Source organism: Fusarium sambucinum, chromosome IV, assembly GCF_050947815.1.
Source record: "Fusarium sambucinum isolate potato_lamoka chromosome IV, whole genome shotgun sequence".
Classification (NCBI taxonomy): Eukaryota; Fungi; Ascomycota; class Sordariomycetes; order Hypocreales; family Nectriaceae; genus Fusarium; species Fusarium sambucinum.
In genome coordinates this window covers 341,086-366,270 of record NC_139291.1, presented here as the reverse complement: position 1 = coordinate 366,270, position 25,185 = coordinate 341,086, and the positions used below count along the sequence as shown (strand labels likewise).

At 46.2% G+C, this 25,185-nt stretch overlaps 11 protein-coding genes across 11 annotated transcripts; 5 read left to right on the top strand and 6 right to left on the bottom strand.

The window, feature by feature from the left end:
• Nucleotides 1-557: 557 nt before the first annotated feature.
• Nucleotides 558-2,713, top strand: FSST1_000118 (amidase signature domain-containing protein; the record flags this gene model as incomplete). The annotated part of the gene is made up of 4 exons (XM_083225888.1): nt 558-825; nt 868-1,046; nt 1,102-2,267; nt 2,314-2,713. The coding sequence occupies 4 exons, from the start codon at nt 558-560 to the stop codon at nt 2,711-2,713; spliced, it is 2,013 nt and encodes a 670-aa protein (XP_083090300.1).
• A 340-nt stretch (nt 2,714-3,053) lies between these two features.
• Nucleotides 3,054-5,369, top strand: FSST1_000117 (uncharacterized protein; the record flags this gene model as incomplete). Its single annotated transcript, XM_083225777.1, has 3 exons — nt 3,054-4,254; nt 4,300-5,245; nt 5,288-5,369. The coding sequence occupies 3 exons, from the start codon at nt 3,054-3,056 to the stop codon at nt 5,367-5,369; spliced, it is 2,229 nt and encodes a 742-aa protein (XP_083090299.1).
• A 191-nt stretch (nt 5,370-5,560) lies between these two features.
• On the bottom strand, nt 5,561-6,731 carry FSST1_000116 (Acetamidase/Formamidase; the record flags this gene model as incomplete). Its single annotated transcript, XM_083225666.1, has 3 exons — nt 5,561-5,824; nt 5,867-6,597; nt 6,641-6,731. 3 exons carry the CDS (start codon nt 6,729-6,731, stop codon nt 5,561-5,563), a joined length of 1,086 nt encoding a protein of 361 aa, XP_083090298.1.
• A 348-nt stretch (nt 6,732-7,079) lies between these two features.
• Nucleotides 7,080-8,188, top strand: FSST1_000115 (Alpha/Beta hydrolase protein; the record flags this gene model as incomplete). Its single annotated transcript, XM_083225556.1, has 2 exons — nt 7,080-7,966; nt 8,014-8,188. 2 exons carry the CDS (start codon nt 7,080-7,082, stop codon nt 8,186-8,188), a joined length of 1,062 nt encoding a protein of 353 aa, XP_083090297.1.
• Nucleotides 8,189-9,101: 913 nt separating this feature from the next.
• Nucleotides 9,102-10,637, top strand: FSST1_000114 (uncharacterized protein; the record flags this gene model as incomplete). The annotated part of the gene is made up of 2 exons (XM_083225447.1): nt 9,102-9,574; nt 9,623-10,637. 2 exons carry the CDS (start codon nt 9,102-9,104, stop codon nt 10,635-10,637), a joined length of 1,488 nt encoding a protein of 495 aa, XP_083090296.1.
• A 403-nt stretch (nt 10,638-11,040) lies between these two features.
• Nucleotides 11,041-13,132, bottom strand: FSST1_000113 (transmembrane amino acid transporter protein-domain-containing protein; the record flags this gene model as incomplete). The annotated part of the gene is made up of 5 exons (XM_083225337.1): nt 11,041-11,100; nt 11,154-12,107; nt 12,153-12,743; nt 12,796-12,958; nt 13,104-13,132. 5 exons carry the CDS (start codon nt 13,130-13,132, stop codon nt 11,041-11,043), a joined length of 1,797 nt encoding a protein of 598 aa, XP_083090295.1.
• A 1,393-nt stretch (nt 13,133-14,525) lies between these two features.
• FSST1_000112 (uncharacterized protein) lies at nt 14,526-15,809 on the bottom strand (the record flags this gene model as incomplete). Its single annotated transcript, XM_083225228.1, has 1 exon — nt 14,526-15,809. The coding sequence occupies one exon, from the start codon at nt 15,807-15,809 to the stop codon at nt 14,526-14,528; it is 1,284 nt and encodes a 427-aa protein (XP_083090294.1).
• Nucleotides 15,810-16,800: 991 nt separating this feature from the next.
• Nucleotides 16,801-18,186, top strand: FSST1_000111 (rRNA-binding endoribonuclease; the record flags this gene model as incomplete). The annotated part of the gene is made up of 1 exon (XM_083225117.1): nt 16,801-18,186. The coding sequence occupies one exon, from the start codon at nt 16,801-16,803 to the stop codon at nt 18,184-18,186; it is 1,386 nt and encodes a 461-aa protein (XP_083090293.1).
• An 888-nt stretch (nt 18,187-19,074) lies between these two features.
• On the bottom strand, nt 19,075-20,589 carry FSST1_000110 (S-adenosylmethionine decarboxylase; the record flags this gene model as incomplete). The annotated part of the gene is made up of 1 exon (XM_083225006.1): nt 19,075-20,589. The coding sequence occupies one exon, from the start codon at nt 20,587-20,589 to the stop codon at nt 19,075-19,077; it is 1,515 nt and encodes a 504-aa protein (XP_083090292.1).
• Nucleotides 20,590-21,755: 1,166 nt separating this feature from the next.
• FSST1_000109 (P-loop containing nucleoside triphosphate hydrolase protein) lies at nt 21,756-22,692 on the bottom strand (the record flags this gene model as incomplete). Its single annotated transcript, XM_083224897.1, has 2 exons — nt 21,756-22,613; nt 22,660-22,692. The coding sequence occupies 2 exons, from the start codon at nt 22,690-22,692 to the stop codon at nt 21,756-21,758; spliced, it is 891 nt and encodes a 296-aa protein (XP_083090291.1).
• A 735-nt stretch (nt 22,693-23,427) lies between these two features.
• Nucleotides 23,428-24,421, bottom strand: FSST1_000108 (uncharacterized protein; the record flags this gene model as incomplete). The annotated part of the gene is made up of 4 exons (XM_083224788.1): nt 23,428-23,692; nt 23,744-23,893; nt 23,942-24,214; nt 24,261-24,421. 4 exons carry the CDS (start codon nt 24,419-24,421, stop codon nt 23,428-23,430), a joined length of 849 nt encoding a protein of 282 aa, XP_083090290.1.
• Nucleotides 24,422-25,185: the final 764 nt, after the last annotated feature.

Sequence of the window (25,185 nt, the reverse complement as noted above, 5' to 3'; positions counted from 1 at the left end):
GTGAGGAATTTGTAGTGATGATCCGTTTAATCACACTGTTGCAAAGAAAAGGATTAGTTGGAGGCCTCTAAGGGGGATATCAGTATTGATGGGGGTAAACCTACAGAATAACATGGATAAAAGTCATTAAGATTGGATAAAAGCAATCAGTTACAGTATGTTAGTAATTGTAATTGTAATTGTAATTACTATGGAGTAAACTCCGTGTTCCAAGTCCAGGTTTTATGCAACAGGGTGTTTTTCCTACAGATGCACTTCGTAAGGCACACCGCTACTGTATACGAAATTAAAATCACCATATGCAATCCTGGGAAATCCAATACCAAGTGTCAGCTCAGCCTCAAAGGAATATCTCTGCATATATTACTAACATCTAATTCGCTTAAGTTCACGTGCCGCCCACTACGCCCCTTGGCCCACGCAAGCACATCAGCTTGGCACAATCACGGTGATTTCTTGTTTAGGTAATACGAGGCCCAGGATATCACGTTATAAACACATCTTCTTTGCTCCTCGATAAATGGAAAATCGAAGCTAGCAAGACATCATCTTTCAAGATGAAGTTTGTTTTAACCTCTAGTCTCCTTTATATCACAGGTGTAGTTGCTTCTGTTTCGAGACAGATTCAACTTGGTGATCTTGAATACTTTGTTCCACCTGAACCAGCATGGAAAATAAAGGATTGGAATTTCTCTGCTCCCGGTGAAGAGTTTACGCCTATCACTGTTGTAAACATTATCGAGGATCCAAAGGGGCTGTTGAATATTTCTCATTCTTTGGAAGGATTTGAGAAAGATGATGTGTGGACAGAACACTTCGCGAATGGTATGTGATATATACGACATGTAACTATAACTAACATTTTAGTCATGTACTATCAGACAGACTCCGATGATATTGGAGGGCACAGTGCAAAATACAATGCTACATCAGTATACTATGCCAATGATTCAAACCCACCTGGTCCATACTTTGTCCATCGTTATACAGGCAATGTTTATCAAGCTTACCGACTATACGCCGATACTTCTCAAGCTTTTATCCAAGTACGTTCTCTAATCAATATTACCTTTCAGTATCAAATATCTCTAACGCAGCTAGTCAACATATCAAGATCCCAATGGAACTCATCATCCACTCCGTGCAGGCATTCAATCCGCAGCAGGCCTAACCATCGCCGTCCCATCGCGACTTTACTTCACACCCACTGCAGAAAAGCCACTCGCAGGTCTTCGCATTGGTATCAAAGACCTGTTCGATATGAAAGGAGTCAAAACAAGTTTTGGCAATAAAGCATGGTATGACATGAGCAAGATCAAGAACGAATCAGCCATTGCAGTTCAGAAACTCATTGATGCTGGGGCCATCATCGTCGGCAAGAATAAACTTTCAGAGTTTGCTTTTGCTGGTCCATTTGTCACAGAGCATATCGACTATCTACTCCCAGTTAATCCCAGGGGTGATGCATACCAGTCTCCCAGTGATAGCTCTGGTGGTTCCGCTGCAGCTGTTGCATCATACGACTGGCTTGATGCTAGTTTAGGAAGCGATACCGGAGGCAGTATACGTGGCCCTGCTTCTACCAATGGTGTTCATGGGGGTCGTCCAAGTCAAGATGCTGTTAATCTTACTGGTGCCTTACCTCTGTCTACCTCCATGGATACAGCCGGTATCATTGTCCGCGATCCCCGGATGTGGGCAAAGATCAGCAAGGTTCTTTACGACGATGAGTTGGAAGATTACGATGAGTTTCCATCTCAGATCTATCTTGACCCAGAGACAGAGTCTTACATTAAAGACTTTGAGCAAAACTCTCCTGAAGCAGCAGAAGCAGTGAAAGAATTCTTAGACGGGCTGTCAAAACTTCTCTCAACGAAACCTAAGACAATTGACGTTGACAAAGTTTGGAGCAATTCAACACCAAAAGAATACAAAGGTAGATATCTGGCGGATGATGTCATGATGCTATACAGCAAACTCTGCTTATACGAGCAATGGACCGAAATCGGACAAGACTTCATTGAAGAGTACCAGAGTTCCCACGATGGCGCTTTTCCCTATATGGTTAACGGTATTCGTGAAGGTTGGCTAAGTGTCAACGAAACCTCTAAGAAAGAAACTCACAAGGAAGATTTGGATCTAAAGAATACTATCGAGAATTGGGTCGAAAAGGAGCTTCTAATCCCAGACACAAAGTCCTGCTCAGAAGCTATCTACGTCTACATTTCCGTTTCCAGTCAATTCTATAAACCAGATGTTTCACAAAAGTAAGTATCTATCTTCCTAAAGAGATATTACAAGCTAACGAAGTAGCTTCGGCAACCCCTTCATCCGAAAAATCCTTCTTGAGAATGCTGATCAAAAGGCCACCATCGCACAGCTCAACCAAACTGTCAACTGCAACTCAACTCTTGGGTCGGAGGAAGCTTGTGAAGAGTCAATTGCCTCTGATCCATCCTTGAACGATACCGGACCATATTTTCCCACACCTCCGAGTCGACTGGCCTCGATCGCAGGTATTCCGGACTACGCCATTACGTTGGGTGCGTTTGATATGGGGACTGTTTCCAACGTGACACTTCAGAACGAGACGACTCCTTTGTCTGTTAATATTATGGCTGGTCGAGGCTGTGACTTTGTTATCCTTGATATTGTGGAAGCTTTATATAAAGAAGGAGTGATCAGGAAAGTCAAAACTGGTGCTGAGCCTTGATAAATCGATAGATAGTTGATGTCAATCGTCTACATAAACGGAATGCAGAGAGAAGTTCAATAAGATAACAAGCCAATCAGACTCTAACAATTCCTGCCAATATATTAACTGTACCATCAAAATTCAGACGGCGATTAAAGAAGATGTCTTGCTATAAATATTTATTGTGCTAATCCGTGCTATTCCCAATTTGCCAATATCATGAAGTTTGTGTTTGTTAGTGGCTTCCTGACTCATCAACCAACAAAGGCAAAAGAAGGTGGATCTCCGCCTTTCCTAGACATGTCCGAGTCTTCGCCGTAACCTCCCCTACATTTTCCATCTTTTATTCTCTATCAAAATGGAAGAAACAAACAGGAATAATCAATTGTTTTCCGACCTGGACTTTTCTTTAATAGGTATTGAACCAGATACAATCTCTCCAGGAATTCTTCAAACATCTGCTGCTCCGCCAAAAATCGGAAACCGCTTCTCATCTGAAAGCGTCAAGATCTTACGGAATTGGTTTGCCGCACATGAACGGCATCCGTACCCGAGTATTCAAGATGTACAGGACCTTCAAGAACAAACTGGGCTCAACAGGCAACAAGTCGTCAATTGGTTTGCCAATGCGAGACGACGAATGAAAGTCCATTTATCCAGGCCAACATCGCCCATGTTTCGGAACGACGACTCGGGAAACTCTTCCGGTCATCACACGCCCATCGATACTCCTAGACGACGAGCTACACCTGCGCCGTTCGAAGCAATGAATCCTCTTCAGCGATGGGCCAATTCTCCCCCAGAACATGAAGCTGCTACTGTCGACGACATATCTCGGGCTGTGGCGGCTTTCGGAAGACAAGGTCGTACGAGAAGCAACGGGTCATCGATAAGCAGCAGAGGAACATCTGTATCCAGTCATGACTCCGGGTCTTATAGTTCTGCTCATTCAAGGCAGTCATCGAATTCATTCGACATTTTCAAACGCCACAGTCGTAGACGACGTACAAAGATGAGACGACAAGAAGTCAGAACAAATCTCCTCCAAGCACAGAACACATACCAATGCACATTCTGTACAGAGACGTTCAAGACGAAATACGATTGGCAGAGACACGAAAAGTCTCTCCATCTTTCTTTGGAGAACTGGGTATGTTCACCAAAAGGACCAACAGCAATTCATCCCGAAGAAGGACTCCTGTGTGTATTCTGTGGTATGAAAAATCCTGATAAGACACATCTCGATGGACACAACCAAAGCGCATGCATTCAAAGGCCCAAGGATGAAAGGACATACCACCGAAAGGACCATCTCCAGCAACATCTGCGATTAGTACACATGTCCAAGTTTTTGAAATGGCCTATGGATGAATGGAAAGTCATGACGGAAGAGATTCGATCGAGATGCGGTTTCTGCGGTGTTGATCTTACGACTTGGGCAAGTCGCGTGGATCATTTGGCGGATCACTTTAAAGCAGGTAACACTATGGAGCATTGGAAGGGTGATTGGGGATTCGAGGCCAAGATTATCGATAGGATTGATAATGCTATGCCACCATGTGAGTTTGCAGAGTTCCCATGAGTTTTGCTGTGCTGACTTTTAGATCTTATTCATCACGAACGAAACTCGCCTTTGCCGTTTGCCGCTACAAAAGGACCAGCAGACACACCAACGAGCGCATACGAACTGATTAAATTGGAACTGGAGTATTACATGAGTAACCGTCATCAACACGATATGCCCGATTCAGAACTCCACTTTGAAGCATGTTCGGTCATTCTAGGCGCTGAAGTCATCTCTATAAACCCAGCATCTTCGTCCCCGTCCTGGTTATGGGACATATTCATGTCATCTACTGAGATTGCCAACCAAGCTCGTCTACGTCCAACGAAACAATTAGCTGAATCGCGACTTAGTCAATTGAAGATCAACGGAAAGGGAAATATCTTTGAGAACTGCGAGTTGGAAGCTACATTGCAACAATACATGGCAGCACATACATCCATGGGTCATTTTCCATCGGATTCAGAGCTACAGCAAGAAGCGTGCAATGTTCTCAGTCGAACAGAGACTTCCTCTCCAAATCCATCGAGACGATTTCTCGATTTCCTGATGAGATTAGCTTGGAGTTCAACTGGTTGGCTTGCCCCATTAAGACAGCGGGCTTCAGCATTCGTGTCAATGGCGAACGAGTCAATGAATGATTCTTATCTCTTATGGGGACAGACTGATACTTCTGTACCGATGGATTCTTCAATGGAGTTGGATATCTCATTGACACAACCATGGATGACAGAAAACAGATCATTGTCCCCAGAAGGTGTACCTGAAATACCTGCGATATCAGTACAAACAGAAACAAGAACTTTAGTCAGAGATAAAGTCCGAACAGCAACTCCATTCTTTATAAATGACAACAACAGCTACCGAAGACTAAAGAGAGAATTGTCAAGATTCGTCATGACTACAATGTCACCCAACAATCCAAATCGTCATATCCCAAGCGACGATGAACTCAAATACCAAGCAAGATGGATCTTATATGACGAGTAAGTTTCCTACTCCTTACAATTTCACCACTAACAGTTCAGTGATGATCCATGGAACCAAACACCAGTCGACAATGCAGAATGGCTGCAAGAGTTTAAACGCGATGTCGGCCTCCCAGTTTAGCGAGAAATCGGACAAGCTCCCAAATTCCTAGCAACAGGCTCACTTTCGATGGAAATATCAAAGTCAAAGATATCCAAGGGTATACCTAGCGTGGTACAGGCGTTGGGAATGTCGACTATACTAGCAATAGCTCCTCTGATTGGTGCACAGGACAGGAGGAGGTAGATTTGTTCGCCAGAGTAGCCTAATAATTAGCAATTGTCACAAAGAATGAAAAGAATCTTACCAAATTGTTTAAGATATTCTATCGCACGGAGACAAGATTGTCGATAGGCAATTGTGGCATCCATGAAATGCTGCTTTCCTTGCTCATCGACAGAGAATCCTTCAAAGGTGAGATATCTTGAAGGACTAAAGGTAGGACCCATGTCTCCTGGTCGATATACTGGACTCTTTAGACCTCTCGACTTGACTCCACCTTTGATGAGATCGAATTTGATAGTGATGATACCAGCCTATAATGTCAGCAGGGTCAAAAATGGGTTCAGAAGACTTACCATTTCGATGGCACCACAGAAACTAATCTCACCATCACCCTGGCTAAAGTGTAGATCTCCAACAGAAAACTTAGCTCCTGCGACATGAACAGGAAGATACGTCTTTGATCCTCGAGAAATATTGTTAATATCACAATTTCCTCCATGTTCAGGTCTTCCGGGAATAGTTCTTGCTCCCTCCTTTGCAATTCTAGACAAGACATCACCCTTGGCTTTTCCACCGTGAGCATTAGTCTCGAGAGGAGGCTGAGCGAATACTTTATCAGGATGAGAACCAGCCATTGAAGCAGCAAGTTCCCCTTCACGACGGTTCCATTCCGCCAGGATCTCAGCAGACGGTGCACAACCGAGAATACCAGGGTGGATTAACCCCGGGAATCGAACACCTGGGATATGACGACTCGAACAATAAACACCGTCGAAATCCCAAATTGCTTTTGCTGCATCAGGGTAATGCTCAGAAAGGAAACCACCGCCGTTGTTCTTTGCAAAGATTCCAGTGAAACCCCAAGGTGAATGATCAAAGGGTTGGATATCTGTGATGTTGACGACGAGCAAATCGCCAGGTTCACTTCCTTTTATGTCAAAGGGTCCAGTGAGATAGTGGATCTTTGTGAGATCCACGTTAAGGACATCATCGGCACTATCATTGTTTCCGATTTGTCCACCCGTCCAATCAAGACATTCAATCTTGACTGTCTCTCCTGGTTCGACAGTCGCAATGCTTGGGACTGATTTGTTAGAGTGGTTTTTGATAAAGGGAGACAGACATACCCTCTGGATGCCATCTGTTGTGCAGATGAGGTTGCTCAGAGGCGGGGATATCGAAAGAGACGGACTGAGCAGTTTTAGTTATGCGAGACATTTTTGCAATGATGGTTACTGTAGAATTAATTTAATTGATGTTCTTATATATGTAGTGAGTAGTGAGTATGAGTGCAATAACAGAGATGGAGATAGAGAGATAAGATGATGGTACTTACTTATCATGCCGCACCGCATCTCCGCACGAGATAAGAGATAAGCTCGAACCGCACGTCGTGTGACACATGATGATACTACTTCCAGATAAAGAAGGTGGTTGCATGTCAAGACAGGGCGGAACTAGTGTGATCTTACTTACATGAATGTGAGGGGAACATGTCTTGGAGCGGGGATATATGAGGATGTCATGACGCGTCAGTTACAATCATCAAGAACCATTCATTCAAACATGACTGATATCAAGAATTACACTCTAGGAGACTTTCATCTTCAAAATGGCAAAGTATTGCCAAATGCATGGATTTCCTACAAAACCTTTGGAAATCCATCTTCACCCGCAGTTCTCTACCCTTCATGGTTCTCGGGATCAATCTCCGACAACGAATGGCTCATCGGCAAAGACAAAACTCTTTCTCCGGAGAAATACTTTATTATCATAACAGCTCTTTTCGGAAATGGTCAATCTACAAGTCCATCCAACTCGGAGATTACTCCATTTCCTGATGTATCTTTCTACGATAATGTCAAAGCTCAGCATCAACTCATGACCCATCTCGGAATCAAGCATCTCCGCGCTGTACTTGGTTGGTCAATGGGTGCAGCGCAGAGTTTCCAATGGGCTACCCAATATCCTTATTTCATGGATATTTGTGTTCCGTTCTGTGGTTCTGCAAAAACATCTCTTCACAACCAGGTCTTTCTCGAGGGTGTTAAATCTGCACTCTTAGCAGCGAAAAGACTCAGTTCAGCTGGAAGTATCCAAGGCCGTGTCGCATCTGGATCATCAAGTGACAGAAAATGGACCGACAAGGAAAAAGAAGTCGGTTTGAAAGCTTTTGGTAGAGGATATGCAGGATGGGGTTTCTCCCAAGCATTCTACCGAGAAGAACTCTTCAAAAAGTTCTACAACGCTCCTGATCTTGAAACATTTATGCAGGATTTCTGGGAGAAGTGGGCTCTTAGCAAAGACCCGGAGAATTTACTCGTTATGCTTCAAACATGGCAGAGCGGGGATGTAAGCAAACAGGAGCCGTATAACGGAGATTTTGAAAAGGCTATGGCTTCTATTAAAGCGAGGATACTTGTTCTTCCTAGCAAGACTGATCTCTACTTTCCGTAAGTGTTTCTACTGCTTGTTTGGGATAAGTTGCTAATCGTTTTAGGCCTGAGGATTCAGAGTATGAAGTCAAGTGTATGGGGAGTAATGCGCAGCTTGATGTTTATCCTTCGATTTGGGGACATTGGGCTGGTGGACCACCGGGGAACTTGGAGGATGTTAAGTGGTTGGATGAAAGACTGCGAAAGTTGTTTGATGAAGCGCCTCGGAGCGATAGATAGATATTGTTTATGTTTTCCAGATTCTACAGTACAGTTGACTTAATTTGAACCCCAATCTATTGTTGTATCTATCGTCTCTACCGTCACTATTCTGTAACCTTGTGGGTTTCTAGAATGCTTCCTTGAGTACATCAAGTCAACATCCATCAGCAACAGCCCCTGTCCCATCTCCTCACGGCAGTTCATGTCAAACTCCTATCACGTGTACCCCTCCCAGATAACACCCATCCAATTGTCCAATCCCATCTCTTCAAAATAAACTTACAATCTCATGTCCAAACAAGGCGCAGACTATCTTTTTCCATTATCAATTACCCCAGCTATCAATTACTCGGTTACCCCAGCTTGTCAAATTAAGGCGGCCATTAGCTTGTAACGCTAAGGCGTTTGTCATGACAAGGCGGTTTTTTCCCCACACCGCCACCCACCATGCCGAGAAACTACAATCTTTGATCAGATGAGCAGCGAGTTGGGACAATTGTATTACGACTCGTGATCTGATGTGTATTTACTTGGCGAGTTTAGCATATTGGATAGAATACGGGGTCACTATGTGTGGTTGAGGCGGTGTAGAAGTTGACATGACCATCATCAACAACATCCGTAGGTATCATGAACAAAGAATAACAACAATACATTAGATATCAACCCCTCGATCGCGGGGTACCAAACACGGCCCCAATACCGACCCTGCCGTTAGTCTAAACTAACCCCATCACGAGAACATTTCCATTATCAATCGTTCGTCCAGGGTATCATCGGCTATCTCTGTACAGTTCTTTGTTCAACAAGGGCGTAATGGCCGGAAACTGTTCCGGCCACGATAGTTAGTTCCGGCCTCAATGTATATAGAACAAGCCAATTCATTCACTCCGTATCTTCAATCAACTCAAAATCCATCATCATTACAAAAATGGCAGCCGCAAACACCCTCTTCCCCTATCTTCGCAAAGATCCTTCTGAACTCCCAGAGGGTGAAGATCCCTTCACTATCACCACTCGAACAGGATACCTACCTTTTTCTCTTCCTCTCGCCAAACTTCCATCTCAATTCGACCCCGTGTCGAATCTTCTCAATGATATTCCTATCCAGAAAGAGGACGGCACACCAGGTCTTCTCGCCACTTTTGGTCTAGGTCCTCTTATCGACAATGGAGGTCTTCCTGATCTGACCTCCGAGATTGATAACCTCGTCGTTCCCGGTACTGATAAGAAGGATATGGCTGCTATCACTGCTGCATTCCGCGATTATAGTTTTATCGCTTCTTCTTATCTTCTTGAGCCATGCTGGGAACATTACAGCAAGAGTGATGACGGTGGATATGGTCTTGGAAGACAGACTCTTCCCAAGTGTATCGCTGGACCTCTTGTCAAGTGTGCAGAGATGTACGTTCCCTTCCCTTTCTTAATAACTCTCACTAACTAACTTTACAGTCTCGATATTCCCGCTTTCATGTCCTACGCTGCCTCGTACGCACTGTACAACTACTGGCTCGTCCATCCCGAGCAAGGTCACGATGACTACAACAACATCCGCCTCGTCCGCGCTTTCGAAAAAGGTCTCGATCCCAAATCTTCAGAAGCCGGTTTCATTCTCACCCACATCCACATGGTCGCTCAAACAGGAGGCTTAATCGAAGGAGCCGTAGACCTTCTCACAGCCACCGAAAAGACCGACACCGCTACCAAAATCGCCGAAGCAAAGGCAAGCTTGGAGCTCATCCTCAACAGTATGGAAATCATCGAGACCAACATGGAGGGTATGTGGAGTCAATCCCTTCCCAAGGACTACATGACCTACCGAACATTTATCTACGGCATCACCAAGCAATCCATGTTTCCCGATGGTGTAGTATACGAAGGACAATACGACGACAAGCCTCAATTCTTCAGAGGAGAATCAGGAGCCAACGACGCCATCATTCCTCTTCTGGACCACATCTGCGAAGTCCCCATGCCCAAGAACCCATTGACAGAAATTCTCGTCGAGTTCAGAGAATACCGACCTAAACCTCACCGCGCATTCCTCAAGTATGTTCGCGAAACAGCAGTTGAAGTCGGTGTACGAGATTTCCTCACCAAATCCGGTGATCTCGGTCTTGCAGTGTTGTATCTTCGTCTTTTGGATCATATTCGCAGTTTCAGATGGCGACACTGGATGTTTACTCGAGAGTACATCATCAAGCACACTCTTCATCCCACAGCTACAGGAGGAAGCCCAATCATTACATGGCTACCTAACCAGCTTGGTGCGGTCATGGATCTAATGGAAGAAGTTGCCAAAGGATCTGGTCTTTGGGCAATTTTGGAGGAGGGGGTGTGGAATGGAGGTGGTTCTTTGACTCAGGAGGATTATATCTTGATCAAGAAGATTATGGATAATGTTGTTACCAAGAAGGCTCAGTTAACCAAGGAGGTGAACAAATATTGTCAAGATCGGGGAGTTTAGATAGATACATCAATCGATTTGACTTTTTACTCTTACTTCCATTTGACATGGTTCCATGTGATTTATACTTTATACAAGTTTCATCTTGTCCGTTATATCCGTTTAAAAATACTCCCCAGCTCCATACTCCGTACGGCATCACCCGCATATCCTTGCATCAACTACCGTTATCTTATCGCGCTGTCGATCATGAAAATTTTGCGCGCCAATCAAAGAAGATCGCAAATACTCCAATTTTTCTCCAAATAAAACATCAAGTGACGTAAATTAATCGGGACAAAAACATCTGCCGATCCATTCACGGTCCGATTCAAGAGATAAAGATGGGGTCATAAATGTTCAATTGGTAATGTACAACTAAAATCATCGCTAATAAAAAATGCTCATTGGTAGGTATCGTCGCTTAAGCAATGGGTTCGCAGGTAAAGACACCTCGGACCTCACCGTGGTGGAACTTGAGGATCTTAGAGTTTGTTAGCGAGTGTGGATCGTAAAGATAACAAGAGGCAAACTTACAATGTCGTCAATGGAAGCGTATGTTCCGCCAACAAGGACAATCATGCCAATAATAAAGATCAGGCCATTGGCGATGGCGAGGGGAAGGTTTTCCTTGGAGTACCAGGGTCCCTTGCGGATGAGCATGAACCACATAATGGCAGGGAAGTAGAAAGTGAAACCTGAGATGAAGAGGGAGGAGGAGATGGACAGAAGATCGTTGAAGAAGGGGATAGCCTCGGCGATGACGAAAGCAACAATGGTGATGACAGTGACGAGACCCAACCAAGTGATCCAGCCCATCTTAGTGTTGATGTAGCGGATGATGGAGTCCTTGAAGACACGTCCGTGGATGTAGCGACCAACGACTGTGGTGTTGATGGATCCAGAAATGAAGATGACGGGAAGGGCAACACCAAAGGCAATCTTGGAGACAAGGTCACCGGCAGAGAGAAGAGCGGGAGACTTGACATCCTGGCCGACAAAGGCATAGATGAGAGCACCGGTAAGAGTGTAGATACCGATCTCAATCAGACCAAGAGACCAGATGGACTTGACATAGTCGCCAGGGGTGTGCATCTCATCCATGAAGCTGAACTGGCAGACAGCAAAGGAGTAGGCAAAGACAATGTTGGTAATGGCGATAAAGGCGTCGGTGAAGCTGAGGTTGTCCTTGGGCCAGGCTGACCAGTTGACAGAGGACATACCGCCGGCGGAATCTCTAGCCTGAATACCGGTAGCAATGATGGTGATGGCGACAGCGACGATGATGGAGACAAAGTCGATGTAACCAAGGATGGCAACCTCTGCGAATGAGGGAGGGATGGCGACAATGAGGAGGATAATCGCGGAGACAACACCAAAGACAACAGAGCATGTTCCATTATCGGTAAGGTTGAGGAAGGCGATTGTTCCTGTCAAACAGTGGGATCCGACGAGGAAGATGAGTTGGAGAGAGAACATGACACCGACGAGCTAAGAATGTTAGAATTGAAGACATTAACGTATCGAGTAACTTACCTCGTATCCGAACTTGCCAAACATGAGTTTGCCAGCATCGGCATAGTGAGAAACCTCGGGGTAGGCAAGCTTAACTTGACCGACGACGTGAGAAGTGTAGATGGCAACAAAGCCGAGACCGACAGTAAGAATAACACCAGCAACCATGCCAAGAGTAGCGAAAGCAGAGGGAAGCGACAAGCATCCAAGGGCAATAGCCTCGACGATCAAAACGACCGTCAATCTCTTCCATCCAAGACGGTGGAAATGGGCGTTACCCTCTGCAGCCTTTTGCTTCTCCATATCGCACACGGCGATCTCGCCTGCACTGTTGTCGAACATGTCTGGTACTGAGTGTCTCTTCTTGTCTGTGGGAGCTTGTTGCTCAGTCTGGTGAATTTGGTCCATGGTGATTGTAATATGGGGGTTGAAGATGGGGAGAGAGATGATGAGAGACAAACGGGGGAATGGACACAATATAAAGAACAAGGCGAGACAAGACGAAGAAACCGAGAATGAGGCCGATCTTTGTAGTCGCAGAGGAAGAGTCTGTGGGTCAGAGATATGGTCGCGTACGGTCCACCCGATGACTAGACAAGAGGCGATTCTTGCCTGGGCCCAGTTTCTGTGACATGTTGAATCTCCTCATCTTGGGAGAGACTACCCCAGACTCGAACGCTCCATCCCCAGGTCGTTGCATTTCTCTCTCGTAAAATGAAGCTCTATGCGGTGCCGAATCTCCGTCCTCATGAGGCTCGAGCTCGGATGCTTGTCTTTCGATTACATAAAGTGGGTCGGAAAAGAGCCTCATACGGGCATTTGCTTGGCTGCAGTCAGGTTTGCATTAGTCAAGAATACTCCCGATGGATTCTCCCCAGAGTTGGTCCCAGAAATGGTTCCAGTTGACAGAGATTCTCCGCAAAGAGGCGAGAGATTAAGTTGAGGAGACTGCACGTTTTACGTACACGTTACTGTTCCAGAATGCGGAGAGGAGGATTCATGTTGGGGGAGTTTTGAATCAAGTGCCGGAAGACATCTTCAACACGCCAAGACGTTGAATCTTGGCCAGGTCGGCTCCGTGAGGATATCGCACGAGTCTGTACGGCAGTCGCATCCGAAGAGTTTTTTTCAGCGGCTTGGCCGAGTTCTGCTTGGCACAGAAACCGCACGAGAACCCTTCTCGAAGGGTGCTAGCCAGGGGTGAAGGTGTTCAATTGGTTCGTGGGGAGATGATAAAGGTTTTGCAGGGGCTTAATAGCGCCCCCAATGGTAAGCAAAACGCATTGACCATGAGGGTTTTCCCTTTGATAGCGCGGCTGCGCGGGCGTTGGTGATGAATTCGGAGAATGTGTTATGCAGATGGTACGATGGATGGATGGACGGATGAGGCGCGGCTAATCACTTGACTCGGGGTGGTGACTACCGTTTCCAGGCTTTACCTACAGAGGTTGGTCACTAGACGTCAGTGGACAGTCACTGGAATTTACTGAGCCGTCACTGAACCGCCACTAAACCACCACTAAATACCTGATCATCAACGTCACTAAACAGGTGCTCAATCGCTGACCCCAACTGTACTCCAAACCTCCCCTCTCAAACCCTGGAGATGAGTCTCGGTATTCGGCGTTTTCTTCCTATATAAACCATCAATGCACAAAAAACATCGCCTATCTAAAAAGGCCTATCTTGATAATAATCCGTCATTGAAACACAACCGATTACTCACGTTGCTCTCACATTGGCTCGACATATTTTTCTCTCGTAATATCTGTGGAACCGAGAAAAAACTTGCTGCTCACAGACCAGGTCGATCTAAATGGAACGAGTCAATGAGACTTTCCGTGAACGGCCGACCCCGGTATAAGCATCAGGAGAGTCAGTCTAGACTCTGGAATGTCAAGGAAAGCAAAGATCAGAAGAGGGTCAATGATGAATTTGGGGAAATTGTTCAATTCTTTCCAGACGGCAGTTGGTGGATCCTTGACAAAACGGTTGCACTATTTTATGCAAGCTCAGGGTGGCCCGGTGAGGTAAGATCCATGCCGATCAGCTGACGTAGGGTAGATGACGATGTGAAGTCTCATTTTTGCTGTAGGATGGTCAATATGTCTAATCTCTGAGATAATCTAGGTCTTACTATTAGTAGGTATTTTGTGTAACTGTGAAGATATGTTTTATACTTTGGAAATCGGTAAAACACACCAAGACTGTGAGGTTGTGAAGATTCTGGTGACAACTGTTAAAGAACCCACATTAACAAGATTCAACGTTCATCTAAGACGTACATAGCTGTTCATCACTCTAGTGTCAGGGTATGAGGAAACTAGTATCATTAACTTTAAACACTCGCTAGGATATCTTTTTACCACTAAACACTCAACTCCAAAAAACAAATCAAACATCAGGTGACCCCATAACAACCTGAACAGGAACCATCAAGTCAATCTTGACATCTCCCTCCAGAACAACCTTGACAGTATACGCTCGCGAGACAACACACGAGTGAAATGTCGGCACAAACATCTTATCAACCGTCGGCAACTCAAAAGGAACTTGAACTGTAGCCGTGTGAAAGACAGGTGATGACTTTGTAGACTGCATATCCACATTCTGAGTCCACTCCATCTTGGTCTCAACCTTTGGCAGAGCAACTGAAAAAGGATATCCAAAGTTTGCAACTTGTGATCCCATAGTAGGTAGATTTCGCATCGGTTGGTCTCGGAACCAAGTATGTGAATAGACCTTCATAGACGCCGATGTAATCTGAGGAGGAATCACGTCCGCAGAAGAAGGCTCAAACGTGAAACTTATAGGAATACAAGATCCAGTCGCCTCGTAACCCTCTTTGCTGAGATGTACAGCAGCAGGTTGAGCCGCCACAGCAGAAATCCGTCCTTGTGAGGTAGAAAAGATATTCTTTCGCACCTTTTTCGACTTTTCGATTTTATACAGATCGTCTCGTTCGGTGATGTTCAGGGGTGGTTCTTCGAAAGATGTAGGTATAACGTTGATGCGGTGGTAGTTTCCGAGGATTGCTTGGAATCCGGTCTTGGTTCGTGCAAGAATAAATGCTTTGACGCTGTAGCTAACTCGTGCCATGTCTGGAGCCATATCATCTTTCTCCCAGCCCCCTAGTGTGGGAGGAAGGGCCATGTGTCGTTCCCATACATCTTCGGAGACGGTTGAATGAGTGCAGGCTTTGGATGTGAGATGAGCTGGGACGTTGAAAATAAAGGGAAAAGTGTATGTTGTTCCAGCTGAAAGAATGTTGGATGAAGGATAATCGGATTCGTCGATGGGCATCTCGAGTCGAAGGAATCGATGGCTTGTCATGTGTGTCATATCAGGACCATCCCTTCTTGTTTCGCTAATTCCATCGAGGGAGATATCAACATGATCGAATTGGGTGTTTCTAGCAGGTGTAATAGAAACAACACCAGATACCTCCGAGTTGGTGGTGTACACCTTTGAGTTGAAGTGATGGTTGATAGAAATCTGTACTTCAGGTCTTCGGGACATCTTTCCCTTTAGTGTAGCAGCCAAAGCATGAGCTGCCCCCCAAGGCTGACAACTTCCGTTTCGATGAATACCAAGATGTTCATACTCTGGAGGAGTTGTAGGTAGTTTCGCGACTTGAACGTCTACGTGAGACGAAAAGGGTTTTGCGGACAGTGACATTGTGATGAGTTGACCAGATCAAGATAAACAAGCTGATGTGCTTAAAGATGTACTCCAAGATGTGATAGAATGTAACAAAGTTTACCACAGCCTTTATATATATCAATCAATGTCTTCTCTACGCCCTGTCGTGATTGACCCATTGTGACTGATCCATACCGTGTTAGCTTGACAAGTACAAGTTGTAGGGCGCATTTCGACATGCGCCGACTTCGGTTATCAATCAACGAATAGATCAATTACATCACCTTGACTGTATAATTAGGATAGTCTAAGCTTATTAAGACTTTAGTTGTCTTGTTACTTTTTTGTACTATTTTATCTGATTGATAAAGTTCAAGTTGATGTCGTTGAAATCTCCAATTATTGTATAGACCCACCGTGGATGTCTTGATCAGTGGAGCCTCTCATGTTTTGTACGTAAAAATCGAGTGATCAGTTTCTAGACTGTTACTGGGACATTCACTGGCATCAACATCGAGGAAATACACTGAATGTTTCCGTTTCCACCATCACCAAATGGAAGCTATTCATCCGCGGCTGACATTTCATCCGACAACGGACATGATGAAAAGAGATCATTTTAACCAAAATTATCACATTGACTCTGAAATTGAGTCACCAGACAATAAAAAAAGCCACAGCTGTTAAGCGAAGACTCGAAAGGTAAGTTTTGGCGCAATTCTCCATTATTAATCCACCAACCCTCCATGTCTTGTCGACTACGCCCTGTGAAGTCAACGCCCTTTGTGTCAATGGCGTAATAAGTACATGAATACAGTACAGAAAAATGAGTAAGCGAAAATTTCTACCAAGAGGACCATGATGGTCTATGTCCAATGCAGTTAATGCATCATACACTGTTTAAGTGTCATGTGAAAAATATTTATCTTATCTCTCTTATCTTATCGTAAAAGTCTGCCCTGCGGTCAACACCGCAAATTATCACCAAACCCCACGCAAACAATCACTCCCAATCAATTAAATCACCATGGCTTCAGACGCACCCGCCTTCAAGCCTATTCACAGCCTTGTACTCGATACAGGCCCTCTTATCAAGAACGACCCTCCTGCGAATACCCTCCGCGCCAAAGCAGAACAACTTTACACTCTTCCCGTCATCATTTCTGAAATTCGAGATGCCGCCACTCGATCAAGAGTAGAGACGACTCTTCTCCCTTTTGTTACTCTTCGATCGCCTAAACCGGAAAGCGTCAAGGTTATTCGGGATTTTGCGCGCAGAACTGGTGATCTGGCTGTTCTCAGCAAGCCCGATATTGAAGTTTTGGCTTTGGGTTATGAACTTGAGTGTGAGAGAAATGGAGGAGATTGGAGATTGAGGAAAGTTCCTGGTCAAAAGAGTGTGAACGGAAAACCGCCGCACAAGGCTGCTGAGAAGGAAGGGTCCCTGGAGAATGCCGTCGACAAGTTGACTATTGAGCCTGTCGCAGAGCCTGCCGCAGAGCCTGTCGTCGAGCCTGAGCCTGTCGTAGAGGCTGAAGCCGAAAAGACAGAGACCAAGGACACAGAGGTGACTGCAGAGACTACACAGAATGTAGAGACCACAGAGACCACACAAACAGAGACAGCGGCACCCAAAGAGCCCGCCACAGAGACCGCAGAGACTGCCGAACCTGCCAAAGAGTCCACAGACACCGAGTCACCCCAAACTTCCGGCGAAAAGGTCGACGAAACCATCGAGGCCGTCGAAGAAGCCTCTGAAGACGAAGCCTCCGACGACGAAGGCGGCTGGATCACACCCTCCAACCTCAAGAAACACCAAGCAGCATCCGCCGGCGCAGCCCCCCCTTCAACTCCCGTCCAAAAAACCCTCCAAGCCGCCGTTCTCACCTCTGATTACGCCATGCAAAACGTCGCTCTACGAATGAACCTCAACCTCGTCGCACCCTCCCTCGCACGAATCACACACCTCAAGAACTGGGTTCTACGCTGCCACGGCTGCTTCAAGATCACAAAAGAGATGGACAAGCAGTTCTGTCCTACTTGTGGACAACCCACACTCATGCGCACAAGTTGCTCAACCGACGAGCACGGAAACTTCAAGGTTCACCTCAAGAAGAATTTCCAGTGGAATAACCGTGGCAACGTCTACAGTGTTCCCAAGCCAGTTCACGGGTCCTCTAATGGACGTCTGGCCAAGCAGGCCGGAGGACAAAACAATTGGGGTACGAATCTCATTCTCGCAGAGGATCAGAAGGAATTCACAAGGGCTGGCGTAGAACAAAAAAGGCAGAGGAAGAAGGATATCATGGATCAAGATTATCTTCCTGATATCCTAACAGGACATCGATCTAGTAGCGGTGGAAAGATTCGCGTGGGAGCAGGACGAAATGTAAACTCCAAAAAGAAGCACTAGAGAAAGTAGACGAGAAGAAAAAAAGACTTGATTTTGAAACACTACTGTGTCTTAAACGCCCATTGACCTAATACCGTAACGCCATGCGACTGATCCTAGTGTAGACTGTGCGATCTGTCGCAATTTTCCAACGAGTCTGATCGAGCTATTGAGCCATCATTTACCTCCACCGATTCGAAAGCCGCGATTGTTCTATGCTTTGAAAGCCATGATTGATCCCAGCGATTCGAGTCTTGGGTGGGTCGTCTGCAAATTCTTTCGATCGTCGAGTTTGACCGTGTCTTTGAGTCTGTAGCCTTGAGTCGATCATCAATGCATTCGAGCAATTTATTCCTCCTCTGCGAAAACATTAGTAACTAGAATCCCATATTCTATCAATTCACATACTCTGCTGAGTCAAGAGGAGCTCGAAACGGCGCTTGAGAGTAACGCGCTGGCGCGACCACTTGTCGTCGGGAGAGAAACGAGCAGGGTGAGCAGACTTGGTGACTTGTCCCTGAGCGACCTTCTTCAAGGTGTAAAGGCGGTTGCCTTGAGCGTCGAGAGTGTACATCAGATGCATTGTAGCGGTTTGAGGAGTGTTTGGAGACTGGTGGTGGTATTGTTGTTGCGATTGTCTTTGGGTGAAGCTTCAAATTGATGGAACAGATTTTTTTGACGGGGCTGAGATCACGTGCAAGGCTTATCGTTATCGGGATGCGGTCAGTGGAGACCTCTAGAAGCAGTATCCACTCAAATTACAGTATGTTTTCAGATTACAGCAATTAAACTTATTCGCAACAAATGTTTATTCAAAGTAATTAAGCTAAGGACAGACGCAGTTGACTAATATCCATAGATTCAATTTCATCCTCCTCTCAAACCCTTATCGAAACGATCCGCGATGCATCACTTGAAAGTGGGACTAGCAGGCTCTCCAACTCGAGCACTCTTAGATCCAGCCCATCCCTCACGCTCGTAGAAACGAAAGACAAGATCATAATCCTCGAAATCGTGAACGATACGATCGATTCTACGATATCCTCGGACGGGATCAACAAGGCGCTTGGCAGCCCAGTTGGAAGGCTCGTCATCACCCATGCAGTATGGGTTCTGCGCAGCTCCCTTGGCCTCGAAGAGAGTCACGCTGAAACGACCGGGCTTGAAGATGTCCACCACGTGCTCAATGATTTCAGTGGTGGTTCGTCCACTCTGTCCACCGGGAACGTTGGTCTCGAAAGAAGCAAACGAACACTGGGGCTCAGGAGTGACGTGGACGGTAAAGTAATGCTCGCCCTTACCTCCCTCGGCCGAAGAAGGAGGAGGAGGAACAACACCGTTGGCAGAAAAGCCGCAGGGGCTGAACAAGTACGCGTCCACTCGGGCGTCGGGATACTGGGATGTTGGGTAGACGCTGGAGAGGCCGCAACTCTCCGAAACGACAGTTCCCAATGCGTGACCCTCGGTGGTGAGAGCCTCGACGGAATCAAGCATGTTGCTGTCGGCGTCATTGGCGAAAACGTCCACTTCGTCAACATCCTCGCCAAGTCCACCAAGACTATTGATGGCTTCCTTGCGAGCATCCTTTGCCTCGGCAGCCATCTTGTCGCTCGCGACCGCACTCGCGTGCGACAGATAGAACTGCTTGGCATTCTCCGGATCAAGATCGGTCATGAGGATTTCCAGAGTCTCGTCGTGGTAGGTACCGGGAATGGGCGCAAACTGGGTTCCCACGGGAATCTTGGTTCCTTCAATCTCGGACTGGGGAGTACGAGGAGGAGTAAGAGCCTGCTGATTGGGCGAGGTGAGGTACAAGTACCAATGATCACCGTTCATCTTGCCCACCATATAGGCACTGCCACCATCAAACATGTCGTCAAGATACTTGACCTCCTGCTTCCAGCTACGGTGAGGACCCTGCTGCCTATCAGGGAACAAAAAGTTCTTGCGACTGTAAAAAACGCGGTACGGGGTCGCGGCGGCCTTGATATCGTCGGCCGAATTGGCATTGTGGTATGGGAAACCGTACTTGGCAGCAATGTGAAGCATGCGCTGAAGACCAAGAAGAAGAGTGGTGGTTCCACAAGTCTTGAGAATGATCTTGTGAGGAAAGACAAACATGCTCGACTCGGAGAGAAGGTAAGCGTCCACAGTCTCAGACTCGAGAACAGACAAGACCTTGCAATTGACCATGTCAAGCATGGGTACCCAAGTATCAGCAGGAACAGCCTTTAATCCATTGGCGGCCGCGGTAGGAGGCAGAGTCGAGGGGCTGGGAGCGAACCAAACCTCGAGAAGCTTCTCGGGGCCTTCGAAGGCGTTGGACGAGTCGAGGTCGGCGGCCACATCATGGTTGATTGTCAGATGGGGAGTGGCCGAGGCAGGCGAGAAGGTGCAGTTGTTGGGGATCGAAGCGGACAGCATTGTAGCGGCTAGGAGAGGTTTTCTTTGCCCAGATGGCAGAGTCCGCGGAGCACTAGCTGCCGCTCAAACAGACTATGCGGCGTCTGTTTGAGAGAGTAGGCCCACAGGTACGGGGGCTTGTTCAGATGCTGGCGGAGCCAGCAGCAATCGATTCGGGGGTAGCTAACGTCTTCAAGGACGTTAAGGAGGACGAGAACGGTTGAAGAATAACTTCTGTGGCGGAATTGTGCAGTTAAAGTTTAGTGATCTGGTACGTGGGAGTAACGGGTGCTATCGGGGCCTGTAGAACATTAGAACAGATTGAATCAGTTAAGAGACTGACAAACTCACTTGGATGGTCGAGAGAACAGGAAGCGAAGAAGATCCGTCGGCCGCATAGAAGCCCAGGAAATATACAGAAAAGTCAGTGACGGTCAAGTACCGTCGATGTCTTTTGGACTGAAAAGGTTAGATACGTTTCGACATTGATTTGTCGCGTGAGGTCTTTTTTCGCAATGACGATGCCCGCGAAGGAAGAAAAGTCTGGGGTAAGAAAACAAAACAAAATAGATCAGCGAGATTTATTTGTCTTCTCCGGTCGGTGAGAGAATTTTTAACAAGAGAGAAAGAGAGAGGGGGTCGGTTGGGTTTGTGGTGGGTTGGGTAGGTTTGTATTTTTTTTTACCTTTCTCTGACTGTGATCCCGATCCAATGTGCTAAGGTCTCAATCAGACGGTGCGTAACGGTTAACGGAAGCACAGCCCGGTCAGGTCAGAGCATTAAGAATTAACAACTACGTAACTAACTAGGTACCTGTTCTTTTTTTATGGTTACAGTTTAGTGGCAGGTATCTCCAAGTGTTCAATGCTTCTCGGGGATGTAAGGTTGTGCCCCGGGCTGTAACCTGATTTTGTGCTCTTGAGACCTAAACGAGGTGAATGCATGATAATTTCTGTCTGATCGCGAAAAAATCCCACCGACGCTGAACCTGATTCGGTTGAGACTATTAACGTTTTGACTGGTTTGGCAAAAGACTTTTTGGTGGGGACAAAAGGGCTAGCTAGAGCTGGTATCCTTGTATGGCCACAATGTGGACGTCATTGGAATGGCTGTGCTTCAGGCACATGCTGAAGAAAGTAAGCGGTTCATCGGCCAGATGTCCGTTGTATTTTGATGTGGTTCATGTTCTAACTTTCCACATTTACCAACACCTTGTCCGTAATATCCTTAAACACATGGAATAGTGAACAATCCTGGTACTTGTCCACCAAATTCCCCCCTTCCTCTCGTACCTCTCTCGTAGAAATATCCTTCCCTCCAACAGTTGTACCAGACGGGTAGGTCGGCCTTTGTCCCTCCTCCAGCAACGCAATAAACTGTGCATCCATCGGCACAGACCCTAGAAATGGAACGTTGAACTCTTCGGCCATAGACTTTCCTCCCCCGGACCCAAAGATGTCGGTGCATTCGGAACAGTGCGGACAAACGTAACCGCTCATGTTTTCCACCACTCCGAGAACCCGAATGTTTGTCTTTGTGCAAAAGTTGAGCTCCTTGCGCACGTCGGCTGTGGCAACGGCTTGTGGTGTTGTAACGACGACTGCGCCCGCGACTTGTCCCAGCGATGCGTCTTTTTGAAGTGTCTCGGCGAGAGAAATGTGTTCGTCACTTGTTCCTGGTGGTGTGTCGATGAGTAGATAATCTGTTTCATCCCAGAGTACGTCTTTGAGGAATTGTCGAATCATTGCCGTCTTTTTCGGTCCTCTCCAGACAACAGCGTCACCTCTTTTCGGGAGAAGAAAACCTAGACTCATCGCATGCAGACTCCCTAGCCCTTTTGACTCATCGGCTTCGTGAACCAGTACAGGCGCCCATCCTCCAGGAACTTGAGTGACTTTCGATGATTCAATTGAGAGCATGCGTGGGATTGAAGGACCTGTCAAATCGACATCGAGAATACCAACGGAATGACCAGCTGATGTGAGGGACAATGCTAATTGTGTTGTAACTGATGATTTCCCTACTCCTCCTTTGCCTGAGAGGACCTAAAAGTGTCAGTGAAGCATAGGGTAGGAGAACAGGGTAACATACCAGGATAATGTGTTTGACTTTTGTGAGGCCCATTCTGTATAGAATGTGTTATCGTACCTAAGATATGCTGTTTGATGGATGATAGATAATAAAAGTCAATGAGGCGAATGTGAATATCGTCAATTGTTGATTAGAAAGCCATTTACTAAGCCGTTGAAGAGATTGGTGGGAGACACAACCCCGCTATCGATCTAAGCTCCGTAGTCGGCAACAGACGAAATCTTTAGGTACAAGTCCACTAAATTCGAAGCCTAAAATAGGAACAATAGATTGGATCCGAAACCAACTGTATTTTTATCGCATCTATTGATAAATCATCTAAACTATTGAATCCGCATTAAACAATGGCATTTTATGCCCAAATCATAACCATGCCTAATTCATGGCTTGTTTCCCAGGGTATCTTCCAGTATCATGATCAAAGCCACTTTTCCGACCAAAACGCGCCGTCCAAGTAGCAGCCCATGCCACTGTTTTTGTTCCTAGGCTTCCCGCCACCAGTCCCGTATACCAAACTCCTTTTTAACAAAAGCAAAAGTTAAATCCAAAAGGGAAAAAGAAAAAGAAAGGAAAAGAAACAAATGCCTGCAGAGTATACGTCAAAGCGCATACTCCCTGCTCTTGGCACCTTATAACCCCCTGCAAAAACACATCTTATCTCATGCTGCACCCCCGTCAGCCAAGCCTTGTCTCAGCTAGTCCCAGCACACTGTTTCTCTGTTGTTATCAGTGCACACTTCCGTGCGGCTCAAGTCTGAGTTTCGTCCCTCATCGACTACCCTTGCGATAAGGAGATGCCGAAGGGGGAACTTGAGCTGGAGAATCCATAAGGAACTGAATAGCTTCTCGCTTGCACATGACAATAGGCTTGCTCTTAGGACAGTAGCCTAGTAGTTGAGCATGCTCGGGAAGAGTTTCGGGTACGGCATCGATGAAGCGAATAATAGGGCCGCCATCGAAAGTAAGTCCGATAACTTGAGCCTTGTACTCATCATCGTATGCCTCTTCATCGGGATTGACCGAGATTGTGTTACTGCTTTGTGTTAGCTTGACGTGTAACATAAAACGGGTAGAGATATCTTACGCTTGACTCATAGGAGGTCCCATCATATCGTCAAAGTCATTCTTGCGACGTTGGCGACTATTCTTGATTCGCTTCTTGGTGCAGTCGTGGAAGAGGTGAAGGAAACCGGCAATGACAAGAACCGGTGTACCGAGGGCAAGGGCCCATGGTCTAGGTTTGTTAGCGAGGTGGATATATAGATCAGAAGACGGAACTTACGGATGCTGTCGTCCTCGAAGAGTATGGGCCAGAGCAAGGATAATTCCAATCATGGCAATCAAGGATCCGACTTGGATCATAGTCCATGTAGACCAGTACAAAGAAATAAGATCCTCGCCATCGCAAAACTGGAGTGCCAAGATGCAATACGCTTCCATGACAACGATGACGGTTGACACAGTGACACATCCAAGACACATAAAAACAGATTGCCGTATACGTTTCGTTCGAGCCGAAAGGTTATGAGGAAGCTTCTCGGTAGCTGCTTGAGCTCTGTTATTGTTAGATAAGCTATAAATATCAAAGATTGATAACATACCGGATGTAAGTCCAAGAAGCGACGAACAGGACTATTAGGTTGGACACAAACATGGTCCAGTAGATAATCTTGAACTGCCATCGTACCAGATGAGAAGCAAAGCTAGCATATTGGACACAGAGCTCAGGGTTTGGGTCTTGTCGGGTAAATAGGGAAGACATGATGTTTGAAGTGAAGTCTGGTGAAGAAAGGGAAACAGTCTGGACCAAATGGAAGAACCCAGGGGTCCTTATACCTGGGGGAATCTCTGAACAGGCCTTGGCGAGAATCAGAATGTCTGTGATATGGAACACAAGAAAAGACCGACCCGCTTACTATTGAGTCTGAGCATGCCTTGGTTCGTAGAGACGCGCAATTACACATCTTGGTGTTGCCTGCCAAGAACGCCTAAGAAGCGATCATCCTTGATAGTGCTACTAGGTCCATGCGGCATGTTTGCTTGTCACTGTAGACTCAACTATCCGTCTTGGCTTGGGGTGAAAAAGGGGTGTTTGGGTTTTGTTCTTGTCCAAACACGAGGGAGTGTGAATGATTTGATTGGGTTAGAGGGGGAGATCTGAGATTGTGTTACACCACCCAAGATCGGGCAGCTATCTCTTCAAGGGTGTGCGGTTTACTCCTTGCTTGAGCTTAGTTTGCGACTCGAGCAGAGGTTCAAAGTTGCCAAGGATTGAGGCAACTGAGGTCTGTGGGTACAAGGAGGTACGTAGTATTGAGGCTGTGAAAGACAAAGTTGTCATGCCAAGTCGGGGCACTTTAGACTCAAACTAAGCCTCTAATCTCTCTTCCGCGGGAACAGACCATCTACCTATGTATGGTTTCCAAGGGACCCCAGACATTATGACTGCCCGATAAGAACCCAACGACTCGGTTAAGCCCAGTAATTAAACTATTCATTTAAAGGCTGAAACGTTTTTATCTCCCT